Raw genomic sequence first — 14,534 nt, forward strand, 5'->3', positions numbered from 1 at the left:
AAATCCTCTTTAGACTAATACCATTGCTTTAAGCGATATTAGCAAATAGTAAACTAGCAATATGTGCGATGTTTAGCATGGCACCTTATGTTTTTCTTGTACAGAGCCACACAATGCCATTACATAAATACTGTTTGTCTAGATGTTTATTGTTGAAATCGGCCTTTTGTACAAATGCGTTTTTCACATACTTTGTTAACTGGGAAATAATTAAAGCCAGGCTTCCCTTTGTGCTGCGGGAGCACTCCACTTTGCAGCTATGAAACGGCAGCTCAGCGAAGGCCCGCGGAGCGCCCGGCCCGCGGCAGCCCCGCGGCCCGCGATGCCTGGGCTCCTCCGCGCCCTCCCGGCCGCTCCCCGGGAGCCGAGGAGGAGTTTCCCACCGTCTGCCTTGCTCGGTCTTCGCCACCCAACGGGACATGCCACGAGGACCGGCACCCCTGCCGTTCGCACGGCTCTCCCGACCCCGCGCAGCAATTTCGGTGTCTGCGCGGCGGGGGCACCCCTCGTTCACCCGGAGCGCGGTGCAGGAGCTCGTACAGCGAGTGGCTGCTCCGCCCGGCCCCGCGGGGCCCCCACGCCGCTCCGCTCGGGTGCGAGGCAGGGTAGGCAAGGCAGGAAGCAGAGGCCACCCCGCAGCCCCCGTCCGGGGAGACACCAGACACCCACTACACCTTCCCCGCAGCTGGCCGGGACCGCAACTGCGAGCGCGCTGCCCTCGTCCTGCCGTCCCTCCCCTGCCTGTCACTCACAGGCTTTGCATAAAGCCTCCCCCCGCCCCCCAGCCCATATACTCCTTCTCCGCTTCGCCGCCGGGGCAGAGCTGCGGTCGCCGTGCCAGCAGTAGCAGCGGCCGCTCTTTCCCTTTCTTCCGTCCCTCTTCCCTGCCTCCCGCCCTCCTTCCGCGACCCGCCTCCCGCCAGCGGCGCCAGCTCCGCCCGGCGCTGCTGCTCGCCCGCCGCGTCTCCGCGGCACCGCCGAGCCGGCACAGCCCTGCTCCTCTCCCATGCGCGGCGCTGCGTCGCCCAGGGACCGCCGCGCTCGCCCGGCAGCCGCTGCTGTGAGTTGGTGCCGCCCGCCCGGCACGGAGGGGAGGCGGGAGGGCAGCGGCGGGGCAGAGCTGGGGGGCAGAGCTGGGGGGCAGAGCTGCCGCCGCGCTGCCGGCAGTGCGTCTCTGGCTGGAGCTGGGCTGCCTTGTTCGTCCCCGGCACAGACGGAGGCCGGTCCTCCTCCGCCCTGTCCGGAACGCCGGATACCAGCGGGGCACTGGTGGGTAGGCGTTCGCGGTGGTTTGCTATCTCCTGTGCTCGGCTGCCCTTGGAAAGCGTGGGCTCCTGTTACGGAGGCTGCTAGCTTCCCCACTGGGCTTCAGCTTCCCGCTTGGGGCCCCGGAGCATCCCTCAGCGGGCGTGAGGCAGGGCAGGGAATGAGCGAGCGCCTCGCTGCTCCTTGAGCTGGCTGCGGCGCTGCTCTCCCTGCGCCGGTACAGAAACTTTTGCACGTGGGTTTTGCTCTATAAAGCAAACTAAATGCATTTTAGCTTCTCACACTGGTTTTTATATCAGTCTGGGAAGAAGTTCATTAAGTTTCTTCTCAGAGACGGAGTTATTTAGGCGTTTTGATGGGGCGAACTGAGGGGAATTTAGAGTTGCGTTTCTTTGTTTGCATGTGGTGAGCTGTAGTGCATTCTTAGCAGGAGCAGCGTGTTCTGCTTTCTGTCTCGCTGCATGTCCTAGGCAGCCACTGAGTTTGAAGACTTTAGGCAGTGTCAGGGTTTGCCTGTGTCACGCTGATAGCATCGGGTGCAGATTTAGCGATTGAAAGCGGTGTTAGTTACATCGGTGGGATGATTAGTAAATTTCCTCTCTTTCAGCTGTTTCACTGATCCTAAAGAAAAACGCAATCACCACTGTGTAATTACACAGTCGTATTAAAATGAGCATGCATCAGGGATGTATCAGTAATTTGAAAATACTTAATTTTTCATCTGATTTAGGGTGAGACCTGCATGCTGTAGAACTGTTAAGTAGGACAAGGAGCCTGTTGTTTAAAGTAGTGTTTACTACTGGGCTGCTGTGACAAGTAGCCTGTTGAAGTATAATTATAACTCAAAGTCTTGGTTCAACCTCTGTTCCTAGATAAAATCTATATCTGTAATTTACTGACCGCTTCTTGTCTTTTACATACAAATACTATTTCTAAGGAAAGAAATGCCTGAAGGGAATTGGCTAATATTATTCAAGATGAACACTTGATCACTGACAGTAAATTACCTCTGCTGAAGTGAAGTATTTGAGGTTTGCATAATTTCCAACACCAAGCAGAGAAATTTGAGATGTCATTTTTGCATTTTAGTATTCTTCCAAGATTCTGGATTGACCTAATTTACTGAGACTCAGGCAATTTACAGAAACACTGCTTGTTAGTGAATGATGATACTTGCTTCTAAGGATGTTTGTTCAGCTAGTCCGTGTGCAAACAATGGAGGAAGAAGATGCGTATAGATATATGTCTTTGTTCTGTTTGGGGAAATACGTTAGCTTATCTTAAATGTGAATTGGCATATTTTGAATTCCTCTCAATAGATGACATTGTGATAATACAGGCAATCTTACAGGAACAGTTCAAGATCAGCAAATGTGAAATCTACTTTGCACCAAGAGACTAAGTCTTCTGTTATAGTAGGGTGAAATACCGAGTGCCGTATTCAGTAGCTGTTTGGGAAGGGTTTTTATACAAATTTTTGATTTTTTTTTTTTTTTTACAGTGGTATTTGTTACCATGGCTGTGGGTGGGCTTTGGGTAACAGACAGTGATCTGTTCCTCCCCTCTGCATGTGGTCTGTAGTTCACTAGCCTCCACTGTATGCATAACTGCAGGGTGGTTTTTTAATGTTTGCCTCTATTTTGTTGTGGTTATGGGCTCGTTCTGAATGGTGCTGAACAAGTGTTGCTCATGGGAGTGCAGAGCCTGGTGAAAGATCTAAATCCCTGAATCGGCAGCCTCTGATATGAACTGTACCTGCCCTATTCCTGAACCCTGTGTGCATGATGAAAGAAAGTTTTCAGTAAACTCTGAATTCCCCCAATATGTGGGGGCAAAGAAGAGAACCTGTGTTTTCATAGAGATCCTGGCATGCCTAGACTGTGATGTCTACTCTCACATTCAGTTAACTGGAATGGAGTGTGGGGAGCAGTGAGCATATTCAGATACTGGTTATTCTGTTGTCTCTGATCAGTGGGGTTTTGAGCTCCCGTCCTGCTCCCTGGTGAGGAACCTTGAAAGAGTAAGTCCTCAGTGTGAGGAAAACCTTCCTGTAGAGATCCAGTGAATACTGTGCCTTCCATCATAACAGCATTTAAGGCAGTAAAGAGTCTGGAAAAGTTTGAAAAATATGACAGTAAAGTGTTCAGCTTCTTACTGTGTCATCAAACTGCTTGTATACTAGTATTTCAGGCCATGACCTTTCTGTAATCCTTCAGTTCCAGGAGATTTCAACCTGTAAATGGTCAGTATCTTATTTTTGGCTATAGGTTAAGTGGGTTATTTTAGTCTGAGATTAGTGCTCAAGACTCAAGTGCCATCTGGGTATTTTTTTTGCCAGACAATACAACTTCATTAAAGGTCATTTAATTTTCCTTGTAAAAGAGTTTGTGTTTTGAAGACATACCAGCTGACTTGAGTTGTTCTGTGCTTAGCGCATCTAATAGGTTGGCCTAGGGAGCACTGATATGATCCCTTTCTAAGCTTTTGCTTAGAAAATGATAGAGTGAGACAGATACTCTGCCTTGTAGCTCTGATGTGTAGGACTGCTCTCTGTTTTGGAGGACTTTGGATAGTGCACTGTATATTGGGCAGTGTTGCTTGCTATTTTCAATCCCAGTTAAGTTTCATAGGGCAAATTTTGTTTCATATTAAAAGAAGTGGACTATAGTAGTTTTACAGTAAGCTGTCTCTCTATTTTTACTTTAAGTTGGGTTTAAGGGCTTTTTTTGCTGTAACTGAAGGGAAAGGTGAAACATAGACTTGCTGTTGTTCAATATGGTGAATCAATGATATTGGCACAGAGAGTGTAGAGGACAGTACTGTCTGTGCTGCAGTTAGACTGCAGGTGTTGCATGTTCCATATACATAGATTGCTTGTTCTGAAATGGAGCCTGCTGTCCAAATTAAACGTGTGGTTTCGATTTTCTCAATGTTCCTGGTCATATAGATCTAGAAAAATGCATCTATTAAAAATGCTGGTTTTGAGGCTTGTAAAGCTCTTGTATTATCTTGAAGCATGCAGTATGGAAATGAAATTCTACAATTCACTATTGGTTAAAGATGCTTAAGTATATGGAAATGTCTGTGTGAGAGCAAAGTAAATCCACATTAAAAACCTCCACAAGTGGCCCCTGATGCTCTGACTTTGGACATTGCATGCTTTCCAGATAGACCTTTTGGCCAGCTCTTTATTTAAAAGTGCAGCAAAAGGTACTCTGGACATGCAAATAGCATCGTAATTAGTCAGGTTTGGTTCTTGACTTTCACTGAGTTTTCTCTGTGAAGAGAAAAGAGTTTGAAGAGAGAGAAGTGAGATTATTTCAGTGCCAGTCACAGCCATAGCTTGCACAGAGTTCTTTGTGTTTCATCTCCTACTATTTGCACTGTGGCTTTTTGGCCATTAGCTTTATATCACTGCCAATATTCCTCCCTTACCCTATACTCCATACTATTCTGACTTGACTCTTTGTATAATCACAGCAAGTTTCCAGATTTAACTTAGACCTGGATATTATGGCAGGTAACAGTAACGTTCACCTCTAAACAGGATCTGAGTAGGGTTTTGTTTGTTAGGAGTAAGGCAGCATGGGGTAGGATAGTTTTATGCCTCTTCAAAAGTTCAGAATGAGTAATGGCTTAAGCTCTGAGGACTTGACTCTCCAGATGGCTTCAGAGGCAGTGTCTCAGTGACTTCAGCTGGTGGTCAAAACATGTTTTTCTGCTGACCCTGCCTATGTGTATGTTATATCACTATAACAAGCAGACACTGAATTCTGTGGTATAAGGGTGGAATCTGTAGAATTTACTAATCCTAATTTTTTTTACAGTTATACAAGTCTAAATGTTTGATACCAGGATTTTATTTTAAAGTTTGGGGTTGGCTTTTTTTTTTTTTTTTTCATTTTGTGCTGCGTATGGAATCACTATACCAAAGGGAAGCTTCCTAATGGGATTAGTAGGTTTTTGTTCTCTGTGCAGCTTTTGACATTCCTTAGGTATTCTGTCTGGTAGCTCTTCCTGCTATGATTCAGTTCAGGAGAATGTTTCAAGCATGTGCATGTGTATGTATGTAATGAATCAGCTGGTCTAGGTTGGGGAAGGGTGAGAAAATCAGTCCGGGTTAATTTTCTTTCTCCAACTTACTTGCTTACTGTATTGCTATGAAAGTTGGAGATCAGGTTTCCCAAGACAAACCTGCTCTTGGGCAACAAATTTAGACTATGTCATTTATGAATCTCAGCTTACAAAAAAATAAATGCATGCCAAAGGGAGATGTAATTCTCTGTCCACTCACCTGTAAATTAAGGCCTTTTCTCCCCCATCCTATAGTGAATAATATACACAGTTTTTGATATGTAAAACTAGTAATGATCTTGACTTTTATTTATTTTAAATTTTTTCTTTGCTTATAGGTGTGAAAGAAAATGTCGGTCAGCATGCATGAAAATCGCAAGTCCAGGGCCAGTACTGGCTCAATAAACATATACTTGTTCCACAAGTCATCCTATGCTGATAGTGTCCTTACTCACCTAAACCTCCTGCGTCAGCAGCGTCTCTTTACAGATGTACTTCTCCATGCTGGAAACAGGTCTTTCCCCTGCCACAGAGCAGTTCTAGCTGCTTGTAGCCGCTATTTTGAAGCAATGTTCAGCGGAGGACTGAAAGAGAGCCAGGACAGTGAAGTCAACTTTCACAATTCTATTCACCCAGAAGTCCTGGAGCTTCTTCTGGACTACGCATATTCCTCCAGAGTTATCATCAATGAGGAAAATGCAGAGTCACTGCTGGAGGCTGGTGACATGCTGGAGTTTCAGGACATTCGGGATGCTTGTGCGGAGTTTCTGGAGAAAAACCTTCATCCCACCAACTGTCTTGGTATGCTGCTGCTGTCAGATGCTCATCAGTGTACCAAGCTGTATGAGCTCTCTTGGAGGATGTGCCTTAGCAACTTCCAGAGTATCAGTAAAAGTGAAGACTTCCTGCAACTGCCAAAAGACATGGTAGTGCAGCTCCTTTCCAGTGAAGAATTAGAAACTGAAGATGAAAGGCTGGTATATGAATCGGCTATCAACTGGGTCAGCTATGACCTGAGTAAGCGTCACTGTTACCTGCCAGAGCTACTGCAGACAGTGAGACTGGCCCTCCTGCCAGCTATATACCTTATGGAGAATGTGGCCATGGAAGAACTTGTCACCAAGCAAAGGAAAAGCAAGGAGATTGTAGAAGAATCAATAAGATGCAAGTTGAAGATCTTACAGAATGATGGAGTGGTCACCAGCTTGTGTGCCAGACCCCGAAAAACTGGCCATTCACTATTTCTTTTGGGTGGCCAAACCTTTATGTGTGACAAGCTGTATTTGGTGGATCAAAAGGCAAAGGAGATCATTCCAAAGGCTGACATTCCAAGCCCACGGAAAGAGTTCAGTGCTTGTGCCATAGGCTGCAAAGTGTATATCACTGGGGGACGAGGATCAGAAAATGGAGTCTCCAAAGACGTTTGGGTGTATGACACCCTTCATGAGGAGTGGTCGAAGGCCGCTCCCATGCTGGTAGCTAGGTTTGGCCATGGCTCTGCTGAACTTAAGCACTGTTTGTATGTAGTAGGAGGGCACACGGCAGCAACTGGTTGCCTTCCAGCTTCCCCTTCAGTGTCACTAAAGCAAGTAGAACAGTATGACCCCGTGACCAACAAATGGACCATGGTTGCCCCACTGCGAGAGGGAGTAAGCAATGCAGCTGTAGTCAGTGCGAAGCTGAAGCTGTTTGCTTTTGGTGGTACCAGTGTTAGCCATGACAAGCTGCCCAAAGTCCAGTGCTATGATCAGTGTGAAAACAGATGGACTGTACCGGCCACCTGCCCCCAGCCCTGGCGCTACACAGCTGCAGCTGTTCTGGGAAACCAGATTTTCATTATGGGTGGAGATACTGAATTCTCTGCATGCTCTGCTTATAAGTTCAACAGTGAGGCGTACCAGTGGACTAAGGTGGGAGATGTGACAGCGAAGCGAATGAGCTGCCATGCAGTGGCATCTGGAAACAAATTGTATGTGGTTGGAGGCTACTTTGGCATTCAGAGGTGCAAGACATTGGACTGCTACGATCCCACATTAGATGTATGGAACAGCATAACAACTGTGCCCTATTCATTAATTCCCACGGCATTTGTCAGCACATGGAAGCACCTCCCCTCCTAATTGTGTATATGTTGGCAATTACAAGTTATCAGGTAAGAAATAACACCTTTGAATTTCACTGTAGTAATGCTTTTCAAAAAACTTATCAGCAGCAGCTCTGAGGAGGGGTGAGGATGTCGAATGCAATTTTACATCTGGACCACCTGAGACACGTTCTCAGGCTGTTGTAAGCCGGGCACCACGTCTGTGACAGCGCCAGATCCTGGAAGTAGTTTGCTACATATCGTGCACCCGCCTTTACAAGACTTTTCCTGTATGATTTAGATGTAAGGACTGAGCAAAAGTAACATTTTCAACTTGTGTGGAAATGCAGATAATCTTTTGAAAATTGACTCTGGCTCTTAAGTACTAAATACATGCTAAACAAAGGTTCCACTGCTGTTTGTCTGATGACTGAGACTAGGTCACTTTCTGACCTAATAGTAGCAGTACCCGAAAAAGATACAGTAGATTCTGAATCTGAAGCCTGATAGTGAATTCACTTGAATTTTCATGTAGACAGCCTTTAGAGAAAGCTGCTGTCTTAAGACAGGTGTTTTACAGGGAGTTCAGGCCTAGTTTTCAATCTCCCCTAGACAGTGTGATTGCATCTTCATAGACTAAGGTTGCATTTTCTCCATTGTAACGCTTTAAAATACAGACTTTTCAAAATACTTATGCTTATATATGTTGAACTAGGTATAGTGTCGGGAAGATATGTAATTAATATTGCAGCCTGAAATAATTACTAGTCTATTGCACACACTGTTCCAAAACAATTTAATTATACATAATCGGCCAGGTTCTTACCAGATGCAACTTCAGCATTGTATCTTCTCACAAGCAAGTCTGAATTTGGTCTTGCTTGATGAGTTGTTGTCCATTTCTTATTTTTGGGAGGAGGGGGGAAGATTTTTGCTATTCATCTGTGTATTTTGCAACAAACCTGGTAGATTCCCATTTGTGTTGTGTTGCTTTTATTCCCCATTTCCTCCTTGTGCCTTTAGTACAAAATCAGTTACTGCCATTAATTGTTAATAATTACTGTTAAATGTAGTGATGTCCTTGATCCTAAATAATCAATGTCCTGTGAATGGTAGTTTCTTTTTGGATTTGAGCAGTGTATATTGTACCCATGAAGACAGACAGGTTATAAGAAAAAGGCAAATAAATCCAGTTGCAGTAATTAATCAAGCTATTCGTATGCCTCTGGGTTACCTAAAAGTTCAGACTGAAGAGGTTCTCCAGAATATAGGAAGAAGAACTTGTGTGTGAAGACTTCTCTAGGTTCTACTGTTTGGGACAGATCATGGGGAAGGTTTTTTGGTGTTTTTTGCAGCAGTAGACATTTGCCTGACTCTTGCAGTAAATGCAAACCCCAAAGGTCTTTGAGGCAGTGTAGACAGGGCAGACAGTTACTTCTGTAGTTGTCTTTCAGTTGACTGTGAGTATTGATTGATTAAACAATACAAGGTTGGGCCCATGCAAAGCAGCAGCTCAGCTTTGAAATCTACTGTGAAATTGGGCAGTGTTGTGCCACGATGCTCTGCTCTCAGGTGGTTGTTTGCCTTGAAAACATTCTGCCCTCTGCCCTCTCCCTACTTTGTTTTTCCAGACTTTTCTTTGGAAAGCAGAGCAAACTCTAGAAACTTACCAGGTCCTGGTTACTGGCTGTAATTGCCCCCCAACAGCAAATGGAAGCCCTCATTTCTGTGTGTCAGCTTCCTCCCTAGCTGGGAACTACATCTCGATATCTTCAGTTAATTTGTATTATTACTGACTTTATGCAGTTCTCAGTGTTATCAGAATAGTATTGAATGCCCGGACTCAGGTCTGTGCCAAGAAAAATATTGACTTACTCTTCTGAGTCTCACTTAATTGTTCTGGAGTTTACAGTGCATGAGGGAGTGTTTTACTTTGAAAAAGTGTTCTCCGAATATAACGGTGCAAAAAGCTTTGCTTTACTCTGCAGTATCTTGTTAAAAGCCATTATTTTATCTTCACTAACACACAAGATATCTGGATTAACTAGCACACAAGATAACTGAATGTAGCTGTAGTCTGAAATCTCTCCAGTGCTGTGTGCTCATCCAGTAAGTAGGTTGTTTTTTTTCCTACTGACTCCTGCTGCTTTGTCAGTGGGTGGGAGGGCCAAAAAGGAAATTACTTGTGATTACACTGTTTTCATGGTGCTGTGTGGCCCCAATCTGACAGTTTTTAGGAAGACTTCAGTCTGCTTTGTCTTGTTCCTCAAACTTGGGAGTTTTGGGTAGGGTTTTTTCCATGTTTTGGAATTATTTATAGCTTTTTTTTAAGTTCATCCCATGACAAGAAACACTGTTTTGATTTCAGTGTTGATAGTCTGTTTTGATGGGAAGAGTGTCATGCTATACTGAGGAATGCCTAGAAAAGACTAATCAACACTGGGTGGACCCTTTATTTAGACATTAAAAAAATAGCCCACACTTGTAAAAACACTGTGGACTGTTACGTAGGCTGGGTTGTTTCCTGTGCATGTTCTCTGTTGTTCTTAGACATCGCAGCCTGAGAGAGATGTGGTGTGTCAAAGGATCTGTGAGTGCACTAGAGCTCATCTGCATTGTAATGAAGTTGGATTTGCCTTCTAAAATTCTAGCAGTGCTGTCAGAAATTATTGTGATGAACTGATGATGGTTTGGAAGCTGGAATTTTGATACAGCTCCACAGTGAAAAAGCTGCACAATCTCAGCATCCAAAGGCTGAGTCTCTCATTGAATAATTGATTTTATAAAGGACTCTAGGATGGATTTATTGGTGGATGGTATTGCTGTTTAAAAAGAAATTAAACAGAATTCTGCTTAAATGAAGAATAGATGTATTTTAAGTAAGGGAATTCTATGGCCTTCTCTGTTGTGAGTAAATTCAATTCAGAATTTGTTTAGGCGAACAGAGGTATTGGGACAAGACACCTTGAGCTTCCCTTCTGCTTTGCTCCAACCAGGTTGGTTTTGGCTGAGGTATAGAAAAAACTCTGCACTGAGTGTTCATGTGGATTTTTGTGAAAGAGAAGTTACAAAAGGTTGTTTGCTTAAAAACAAGTCCACAAACTTTTTAAAATTTTGGGGGAACATAAAAATGTGGAAATATGCAGGATACAGAGGCTTATCACTTTGAAGTGTATCAGGCCTTTGATTTAGGTTTCAAGTGACTGAATTTATAACCAAAACATTAGTCAATCTTTTTGCAGTCAATAGGATGGTTTGCAGAGCAATGTTAATAGAATAATAAAGTTAGAATCTGACCCTAAATAATTATGCTCTTGACTTGTTTATGTATTAGTAGTTGGCTATTGCACAAAAACCTTGAGGTTCAGGGCGGGCCGGGAAGCCCATCAACTGAGCTGTATCCTAAGCCTAGCTTTTAGATTTTCTTTGACATCTAACAAAAATCTTATGGTATATTGTTGCAGCAAAACCTTTTAAGTAATTTCTCTCTCCTTTCCCTCCACTTCTTCTCCACCTCTTTTAGTTTACTCCTTTATTTGGAGAAGATAATTGGAACCTCAGATCTGGAGAAGTTTTAATGAAGAAAAATCATTCAGCGTTTCTTGCATTTGAAGAAAATCATCTGCACCTTGTAAATTATCCAACCTAGACATGAAGGAATGGGAGAAGAAACCCCTGTCTTCAGTACTTCAACATGTGGTTTAAATATGAATGGACAAATCTCTGATCTGGTCCTTGTGCTAGTAATTGTGGATTAATGCCCGTGTTAATCAGCCCTTCAAAGATGAAAAAAACTGACAGAGCTTCTCTTAGCTGTGCACCACACATCACTTGATTTCCATGGACCCCACTGTTTTTATGTGAAATTCGAAATGGTTGTCACCTCTCTTTGTGGTGGTTTGAAGTGCCAGAGCCAGCTGCAGGGGCAGCAGGCCAGGTCTGAAACAGCAAGATGCTGCTGTGAATGAAGATACAGCGGCATTGCTGCTGAACTCTGCTGACTGGAGTGTGCTTGCCTGTGGGCAGTGCCTACAGCATCTGTTACACCCTGTGTTGCATTGTCCTGTGTGCAGTAAGTGACCTTCTGCTTCATAAGGACCAGTCCAGTGGTGAAATGTTTTTGCAACAGTGGGGAACAAACATTACAGCCCCAAAATGCTCATTGTTCCTGTTCTTCCCTGTATTTATAATTCAGTCTGTCCCTTTCCTGTTATGTTACTTGTAGATATAGTTATTTATTGTTCAGTGCTTGCATGCTGAAACAATGCCTGCAATTGTCTTCATGTTGCAAGGGCCTGTGTGAATTGTATGTTTTGCACATATTGTGATTGCTGACTTGCTCTGCTGCACAAAGAAAGAAAACTATTGGGTAACAGTTGGAGGTGAGAGGGAGGAGTGGCTTCCCAGTCGGAAATGGAAGGACTACAAGACAGGATTTTAAATTACACGTGTACTAAAGGAAGAAGCCATGGAGGTCACTTTCTCAGGCCACCAGCTCCCCAGGTTGCATGTGGTGTGTCTTGTAGATGGTGTCCTTGCAACATTTCATTTGTTGGTCATGCCTTTCAATTTCTAACCTGGAAATAGCCAAAGTCTCTTGCAACACTCGCTTTGTGCAGCTTCCTGATTGCAACGTAAATACTGTGGAAGAGCTTCTGGATACCAAGCCCAGATGAAGTCATTGTCCAAACTTATTTATTTATTTATTGGGTTGGAGGAGGGTTACCTACAATATAGCCACATTGTCCTGAAGGAGTGGAGAATGGTGATTCAAGAATAAAAAAAAAAAAAAAGAAAACCTCAACATAGGTTAATGATGAAGTCTTAAAAAAAAAAAAAAGAGGAAGAAAGAGCAGCAATTTTGCACTGACTGGATTGCCTCATCCATCTGGATTTCAGATCATCTGAGTGGCCAGATGTCAAAGACCCAAGTGCTCTAGAAAAATTCTTATGGGGATAGAAAATGAATTTCAAACCTCTTATCTTAAAAAGAAAAAAAAAAAAAAAGCCCTCAGACTCTGCTGCTTTTTATTTTTGTTATCCAGGTGTGTCTTTAATCACTTGATTGCTCAGAAGCCTCAGATAATCCTGAGAAACCAAACTTTGATTTTTAAACAAAATTATTTCTTATTATTCTGGTCTTTGGACAGAGATGAAGCTACTCTTTTTCTTAGGAATTTCAGAAGCTTGTGTTTCACAGGTACTTTCTTTGCCAGATCTTTGTAATGAAGCTTGTATTGTATTGTGTTTTTTCTTAAATGTTTCTGGAGCCCACTTAAACTGGCACATTCAGTAACATGGTTGGTGTGTGCTGTGGTATAAGTAAACAGCTGCATGTGTGCATGCAAAACAAAAATAGTCACATTTGTGATGCTTGCCTTTCTCTGTGTGGAAGTGATGTAGCTGTATTTGTGGAAGTTTTGTCATCTGAAAGTGTTTACATTGGTCACTGGAAGTTCCTCTGCGCTGCCTTACGTTTGATTTGCTGTTTGGAGTAGACTCTTTACATTTCAGAAATAAAGTATTTGGAGTTCTGTGAATACCGAGAGAAGATTGATTAATAAGCAGTCATTTGCAGTTTTTAAAAGGGTGAGTTCCGGCTAAATGTGATAAAATTGTAGTTCCACTGATGAAACTGATTCCTTGAAGTGATAGATTAAAAAAGTATTTAAACCCACTGCCTCTCTAACCTTGTTCCCCACTTAGATGACCTTTAGCAATAGGGAAACAGATTAGGATAGGTCTCCTTTCTATATCCCTGTACCTGCACAGGTTCCCATGTTGGAGCAAACAGCCTTGAATTTTTGTTGGCCTTTCATCTTGTGGATCACTCTCAGGAGTGAAGAGAGCCATAAAATCAGACTTCCTGTGTTTTGCATGTCCTTTCCCCAGGCACTAGCAACTACATAAGGTACCAGGAAGTAGAGAACTGGGTCCCCAGAGGCCCCTGTGTTTGAACAGGGACATATAGCTTTGAGATATGTGTTCTCTGTCAAGCTGATCAGAGTCCAGAGGTGAAGCTGCCTTGCATCTGACTATTTAGCTTATGAAATCTGTTTTTTGTAGAACCATTCAGCTTCCAAAAGTGGGATGAATTTTCTGCAGCTGTTTCCAAACTTGTGGTCTGCTTTCAAGTCCTCAATTAATTCCTGTGTGTAGGCTGAAGGAAACTGAAGTCAGGGTGGGCCTCTGGCTCTGCAGGGACTACATGAGGCTCTTGCTCTATGAATTGTTGTGGGAATTCTGGCTGACTATTTGACCATTTCAGCCCTGCAAAACACCCCAGACTTAGAAGCAGTTCACAGCAGAGTGCACACAAAAACCCTGGCATAAGATGGGAAGGTTCCTCTTATTTTGCAGGCTGGTTACTGTAGAAACATGTAACAAAGGACAGCCTTCCTCTTCTGGTATAATTGTGCAGCCCCTTTTCTATATGTCTGACACCTGTCTGAATAAGAGTGATTAGAACAGAATAATGTTCCCATTCCTGGCCATTGAAGATGTGGTTCATGTGCTAAAAGAAAACTGCAAGTGAAGAAGTAAAATGTCTATGTTGTTTGCTACTACGTCTTAAGATTTTGTAAAACTCACTTTTTTTCACAATGTGAAACTGAAGGTCAATAAATTATTAGATATTTCCTCTCCATGGAATGTTTATTTGAAGTGTTGTCTCTTCCTCCCCTCTTTCCTCACCACTAAATGCTTTGAATCCTTTATAATGCCCTTTTTTATGTCCTCTTAAAAGAAGCACATCAGCAACATGCAATTAAATGCTTTGGTTTAAGCTTCTGCTTCAGCTGCGCTTTCCTTCCCTTTGTTCTCTTCTGCTGCTCTTACTATGATCTCTATCTCAAAGTTCAGCAGTTAAAATTCGGAGAGCCTCAAAACATTTAAGAACAGGAAATGCAAGTTTGTTAGTGCTTGCAGTATAGTTTAGTTAGTGCCTGATACCACTTGGAAGTGGAATTAGGCATCTTGAATCCTTTCTAATTATTCTCAAGTCAGAAAATCCTGGCTGCACGTAAAACATTCCAATTGTTCTATATACCTGTATAGTCAAACTCTTTGACTCTTTGAACTTTTCATCTTACTTATATTTTCATGTATACAT

At 43.2% G+C, this 14,534-nt stretch overlaps 1 protein-coding gene across 2 annotated transcripts; it reads left to right on the forward strand.

Annotated features, from left to right (window-relative positions):
* The first annotated feature begins 996 nt into the window (after positions 1 to 996).
* Positions 997 to 14,069, forward strand: ENC1 (ectodermal-neural cortex 1). Of its 2 annotated transcripts, none has more exons than XM_041486262.1 (3): positions 997 to 1,060; positions 5,679 to 7,492; positions 10,947 to 14,069. In XM_041486262.1, the coding sequence occupies exon 2, from the start codon at positions 5,691 to 5,693 to the stop codon at positions 7,458 to 7,460; it is 1,770 nt and encodes a 589-aa protein (XP_041342196.1). In that variant the 5' UTR covers positions 997 to 1,060; positions 5,679 to 5,690; the 3' UTR covers positions 7,461 to 7,492; positions 10,947 to 14,069. The 2 variants fall into 2 exon arrangements, with proteins under 2 accessions (XP_041342196.1, XP_041342195.1); XM_041486261.1 differs by having other exon boundaries at positions 1,041 to 1,269.
* The last annotated feature ends 465 nt before the right edge of the window (positions 14,070 to 14,534 follow it).

The sequence above is a fragment of the Pyrgilauda ruficollis genome, unplaced genomic scaffold, assembly GCF_017590135.1.
Source record: "Pyrgilauda ruficollis isolate IOZ18807 unplaced genomic scaffold, ASM1759013v1 scaffold74, whole genome shotgun sequence".
NCBI lineage: Eukaryota > Metazoa > Chordata > Aves > Passeriformes > Passeridae > Pyrgilauda > Pyrgilauda ruficollis.

What these genes read in the sequence shown, in the direction of transcription:
- ENC1 (XM_041486262.1), top strand. Translation starts at nt 5,691, where the DNA reads ATGTCGGTCAGCATGCATGAAAATCGCAAGTCCAGGGCCAGTACTGGC.